This window comes from Physella acuta, unplaced genomic scaffold (assembly GCF_028476545.2).
Source record: "Physella acuta isolate Inbredline_101_S28 unplaced genomic scaffold, ASM2847654v3 ptg000007l, whole genome shotgun sequence".
NCBI lineage: Eukaryota > Metazoa > Mollusca > Gastropoda > Physidae > Physella > Physella acuta.
In genome coordinates this window covers 1,331,774-1,337,977 of record NW_026731527.1, presented here as the reverse complement: position 1 = coordinate 1,337,977, position 6,204 = coordinate 1,331,774, and the positions used below count along the sequence as shown (strand labels likewise).

The 6,204-nt window shown below is 32.5% G+C and overlaps 1 protein-coding gene across 3 annotated transcripts in view; it reads left to right on the top strand.

Moving 5' to 3' along the window:
• Positions 1–62: 62 nt before the first annotated feature.
• Positions 63–6,204, top strand: part of LOC131948335 (fibulin-1-like) — a 47,031-nt gene continuing 40,889 nt past the window's right edge. For 2 of the 3 annotated variants that reach the window (XM_059310146.1, XM_059309954.1), the window contains exons 1-2: positions 294–373; positions 3,220–3,321. In XM_059310146.1, coding sequence (XP_059166129.1) covers positions 3,261–3,321 — 61 coding nt within the window. In that variant the 5' untranslated portion in view covers positions 294–373; positions 3,220–3,260. Of the gene's footprint in view, positions 157–293; positions 374–3,219; positions 3,322–6,204 lie in introns of those variants that run through there. The other variant, XM_059310081.1, reaches the window with a different exon arrangement.

The following is a 6,204-nucleotide window of genomic DNA, read 5'->3' as shown; positions in this document are numbered from 1 at the left end:
CTGCTGAGTCATTGCATACAACACGAGACTTGTTGTTTTCCAAACGTGACAAATCGACTTGGTGTTCGACAACATATGCTGTTCCTATCTGCACCATCAGTGATTAAAGTAAAAATTAATTGGACAACAGGGAGTCTGATTGTTTTGTTATCACAAGTAAGTTGCTTTTGTTATGAATTGAACTCACAGTCTTGTATTATAGGGGCGCAGTTGTATTGTAATATTATGACGGTTTCTAGTTTGCAAAGCTTGTAACACAATATAAAGTCTGTATTATGACAGAGTGGTTTGTAGCTAGAGCCCGTGACTGTTAAGACAGATGCTCTGATCCCTTGTTCTGGTCCATCAAGCTCTAATCAACGCTTAACATAAGGTAGGGAAACTACAGATTTTTTTTTTTGCATAAAACTGACCGCATTATAACTACTAGTGCCAAATTTCACAGAAAATATTGAACTCTTCATCACCTGCGCTAATGATCGTTGAGGCACCGAAAGTTGTCTTATTTACTAAGGTTTACTTGTATATCAATATTGACATAGAGTGTTATTTTAAAGCGTTAATACATATATATATAGATATAATGCATCGTTTGTTTTAGTAATGATATTATTTTTTTACAGGATGTGTAAAGATTCTTACAGAAGAATTATGTCAAAAATAGAGACTGCATATTTCTTTAGTCACTATTGTCTAATTATTCATTTATTGGTTTACCTGATGTTGAAGGTGTTCCTCTAACTAAAATTGTACACTTAGAAAGTGATATAGAGACAACATGCTTATTTATTGGTTTGGAGCTATATACATTATTATAAGATATACATTCATAAGCTGAACATAAAATGTAAACTAAAACACGTGAATGCTCTCTTGTATTTGTAAGAAATATGAATTGATCAATTTATTTTTTAGCCCAAAGACTTATGAGTGCTCAAGATTATTTTATTTTACATCATAGATAGAGACTGTTAATTTAATGGATGAAAGTGCACTATTACTAGATCTACATTGCACAAAGATTCCATATAAAACTTGCAGACTTTGATACAGCAGATATAAACCATTGGCTTCTAACAGTAATTTTTTTGGTATCATTGCACTGGACCAAGATCTAATGAGGACCGAATGTCAGGATAGTAGATATGTTTGAATTTCTTTCCTATCAACAAGTTTGAATAGTCAAAAACCACTTTGCATTTAGAACAATGACAAGTTGAAATTATACTTGATAGAGGTCATGCTGAACAAACTGAGACTACGTATTGACTGGCACGATAAAAAGATTCATGATTAGTAAGACATGACATAACTAGTAATACTGATGTGGTGCGAAACATTTAAATTGCTTTCTTGAAAATGAATTTCTAATGAATTTTCTAATTTCCTGATGTGAGAAAAATAAGTGTATTTCAAAAATCAATAATTACGAAATAAATTTATCTTTTTTTCTATGTTTAAATATTTTAACCTATCGTTAAATAATGTAGCAACATTGCTACATTCTGTTATTTTGCAAAATAAACATTGTTTGATTCAATAATTCACTTTCCTTATTATTTATGCTCTCTAATCACCACAGCCTACCGTGTAAGATTTTGTTCAGAAAAAGCTGTCACAAAATTCATTAATGTAATGAAGAGTTTCACAAGTTTTATTACAAATTTGACAATATTTTATCGGCTTGAAAATTTATATAATAGAGAACAACCAGTTAATAATTTTTTAAGCATTATATACGCCAGAAATGAAAATCAATTTAACAAATACGTTTAACTTACTATTCTCTATATGGATTTTAGTTTGCTGAATTTAAACCAAAGGTGATGATATTAGAAACATTGTGTTCATTTTAAAAATATTTGTACGTCTCTTTCAAACATTGGTAACAAAACTACACTATTTATATACTAGGAATATACTATGTATCTAATATTTATATACTATTTATATACTATTTAGATGCTTTTATTTATTTATTTATCGAACGCGGAGTCTAATAATTATTGTTAATATAAGGGCTCCCGGTCAAAAACCCTCTGGACATATCCCCTGGACATAAACCCCCCGACATAAACCCCCTGGACAAAAACCCCCCGCGATATAAACCCCTGGACAAACCCCCCCCCCCCCCCCGCGATATAAACCCCCTGGACAAAACCCTCCCAATTGAGGAAAAATCAAACATGATGAGAAACAAAATTAATACAAAAATACAAAACAAACATTAGAAAAAAACTTGTATTTTTATTATAACTTACGTGCTGCTTCCGTTTCTTCTGCCAGTTGTTTCATCTGCTGCACTACTTTACACACTTCCAGTTGAGATGGATCTGGTCCATGCGAATGTTCATTACATCGTTCAACAAGCTGTTCACCATGAGACTTTATTTTTGCTTTGCATTCTGCCTTGTTGCCTTGTTGCGTCTTTTGGAACACTCAAATGACACAACGCCGTTCGCCAGATCTTTTTGCTTTACATAAACATAGCCTTCAAAAATCACCTTTAAATTTCCTTTATTGGATTGAACGAACTCCATTCCAGAAAATATACGATTGTTGAGAAATAAATTTGATTTTATATTAATACCATGGTTCTGTATGTCAAGGTGTATATGAACCAAGCTTCCGCCGGTGAATCCCTGACATCTTTTGTTAATTCTTAAGAATGTGTTGCTTTGATCCACACGGCTCCCACATGTGGATGACCTATATCTAAGGTGTTGTCGGTGTCCGATCTTTGATCAAATACAACTAAGGTCACTCCTTGATTTCGAAAAGCATTTTTTTAGGTAGAGACTATTTTCTTAGTCGTAAAACATTAATTTAATGTAATTTTTTAAAATTTCTTGGTTCACATCATCGTTATTTTTTCTTTATATAAACTTCAGTCCGGGGGTTATTATCCGGGGGGCTTATATCGCGGGGGGTTTCTGTCCAGGGGGTTTATGTCGCGGGGGGGGGGGGGGGGTTGTCCAGGGGGTTTATGTCGCGGGGGGGGGGGTTTGTCCAGGGGGTTTATGTCGGAGGGTTTATGTCCAGGGGTTTTTTGTCCAGGGGTTTTTTGACCGGACACCGATATAAGTAGGCTACGTATTCATCCTGTGTTACCAGCTCATTAAATACGTTCGTTTTATTTGGTCTGCGATATGTTTGTTCAAAGAAAAAAATAGTAATGTTCATCTTGTTTTATTATTAATAATTTTGTTTCAATTACAGATATATAACTATACCTATATCACCTTAAAAGTTGTATCAAGATGAAGTTTGCAAAAGTTAACATCGCAGCCATACTGATTATGTGCATATCATACGCACAGGGTGAGTCTATTGCGATCGCATGCAGTTAGAAAAATAGTTGAAATAGTAAAATAAACTGAAACAAACGTAACCAATTCAACGTTCTAGTCTAGCAGTATAAAGAACGTCTCGAGATTTGCGAAAATCTCAACGCATTACACCTCCATGAGTTGGAAAAACATAGTTTTGCAATTTTGTCCGTATGTTTGTGTGTTTATGCATGTGTATGTCTGTGATCACGCTTTCCGTTAGAGCTAGGTTTATGAAATTTCATATAAAAGTAAAATATCAAATTTGTAGTTCTGTAACAACTTTTCATCGATTTCCGGAAACCGGAAGTGGAAGTTATTCTTTTTTTCGATTTTCAAAAGCCTACAATTTAAGTAGTGATTAATAGATAAACGGAATTTGAAACATGGTTGAAATATCTAATTCTTTGCCTTCCGTCAAATTTTGAAAAATTTCCGTTGACCGTAAGCTGTACTTTACTAAATTTCAGAATTCATGTCCATATCCCGAGTTGCCATCTCCAGTAGTGTTATATAAGAATTTTCGATACAGTTAGAGGATATAACTCCTGGTTTATTTACATTGAGACAGATTTTGGTGTTTGCAATTCTAGATTTCTAGTTATTAAAGGGTTTATTAAGTTCACTAAAATGTTGCGGCACCGCAAATCTTGCAATGTTACTTTAACTCTCTTCTCATTGTCCGATTAGATTTAAATTTTGCACACCTGTAGAGTTTAAGTGACATGCAAGACTATGTAATTTGTATCTAATTTAAAAAAAAGATTACTATATTCTAAATAAAAGCTGAGATAACAATACATAATTCTAGAGAAATACTTAAATAATTCGAAGTCTGGAACAAGCAATCGGGGGATTTTTACTATTAATCTATTTTGTGTCAACCTTGTTTCAAACGAATAAGTAACAAGTGAAAAATTATTCTCACATACAGTGTTTATTGTATGGTAAAATGATTTTATTATATTAATTTTAAAAAAGCATAAAAAAGGAACAAAAATATATCAAAGCTTATTTAACCTTCCAAAGCAATATGCTGGTAAAACTAAACATCAAAAGCCTGTCAGCACACTTCCTCTTCTTAATCCCGTTCGTGACCAAGACACATGTGGCAGATGAAGTAGAGTTTATTTGATTTATTGACCTCGGCATTTGAAGGGATAGTGGTGTTAGCACTTTTCCCAGCCGCGACCGCTTTGAATCCGGATTCGAACTCGAGATTCACGGCAAGACTTAGCTCTCTAACGCTAAGCCATGTCGTCCCCGTGAGATCTCATGGTAAGAATATATTTTCTTTCTTGGGGAGGTCATTGACAGACTTTCTTTACATAACGTACTATATAAGACCTATGTCTAGTTTTAATTATTGGACGCCCTGACTTTTATTTTTAGTCATACAAGCATACAGCTTTAGTTGCGTCACAGCAAAATAATTTTTTAATCCAATTTGTTAGTACATTTTTGCATATGTATTTTTTTGTTGTTGCTGTAATTTGTGAAGACAATAAACGCTTTTATATTTATTTTTTTATTTGTGAAAATTTTAATCATTTTATTCAAGAAGCAGCCACATTTAAAAAAACATTAAAACCAAGTTATTTTTTAAACAAAATATTACAGACTTACCTTAATAAAATCTTAATAAAATCATATTCTTAAACCTCCATTTTTTTAGAAGATACATGTAGCGTGATTTGCCTATAATAAAATGGTTTATTGTATTGGAAAATTGATTTTGTCTATTGCTGTGTGTCAATTTCTGTTATTTCGGGCGGTACAACGTTATTAAGATAGTCGGTACTTCTGAAAAGCTAAAATAAAATTGACAGTTATTAAATTATCGTAAGGGAAGTTGCTGTTATGAAGTAGAATAAACTCATAGTATCGAGACATAATATACCGACAATAACAATGAATGCTACTTTATTTTAGCCCAGTGTAGCTGCAAGCAAATTACAACGGTGGTCAATGGACAAAATGTGTCTTCCTGCAAGCCGTTCGAATTGTACTTCACAGCTTCTTCTTCTAAAAGTAATGGTGAGAATATCGATATTTTAAAATTGATAAATTAATCAACATATATGTAAAAATAATTTTAAAAATTAGAGATGTATTTCGTCCTAATAATAAGAAAATTACCTACTATTTTAAGATTCACAATAATTAAGGCAAATACAATTAATAGCAAACATGACACCTGAAATATATTATCGTAAATTTTTATAGGAAGTAATATGTATGTTATTAATTACTTTATAAAAGCCGCTTACCAATTCCTTTACAAAGGAAACCATGATAAAATAATCACATAGTTTCCCTCATTATACTTTAGGTTAGAAGTAATCAGAATATTTATAATTTGTAATATCAACTTGCAATATACTTCGTGTAAATCAGAATATTTTTTATTTACCAATATCAACTGAGTAGTTGCAGTAAGCTAAGGGAAGTAAAGTTTAATTTAGGAGCTTTAACTCCTAGATCGGTTGGTTTTCCAATGTAAAAACATCGTAAAATTATATGGTAGGACCGTTTATACATGCTTAAGCGATCACACATTATTTCAAGTGGACCAATTTTGCAGATGATCCGGATTATTGTGACTATGAGCTTCTGTTATAAGCAAATATCGTTTATAGGTAATTTGCTATTGTGTGTTACGGTATCATTGCGATAGTTCTTTTGCCGCCCTACTAAAATACACGTTTTTAGATTTTTAAAAGATTGTTTATGTTTTGCGTATTGTACTAGTCGAAAATTGTGATTGGCCAGCTGGAAATAAGATATTACGTAAACAAGTGTAGAGCACACATTGTTTGATACACATACCTGCTTTCTATGGTTCAAATTTTTTCAGACATTGACGAATGCAAAG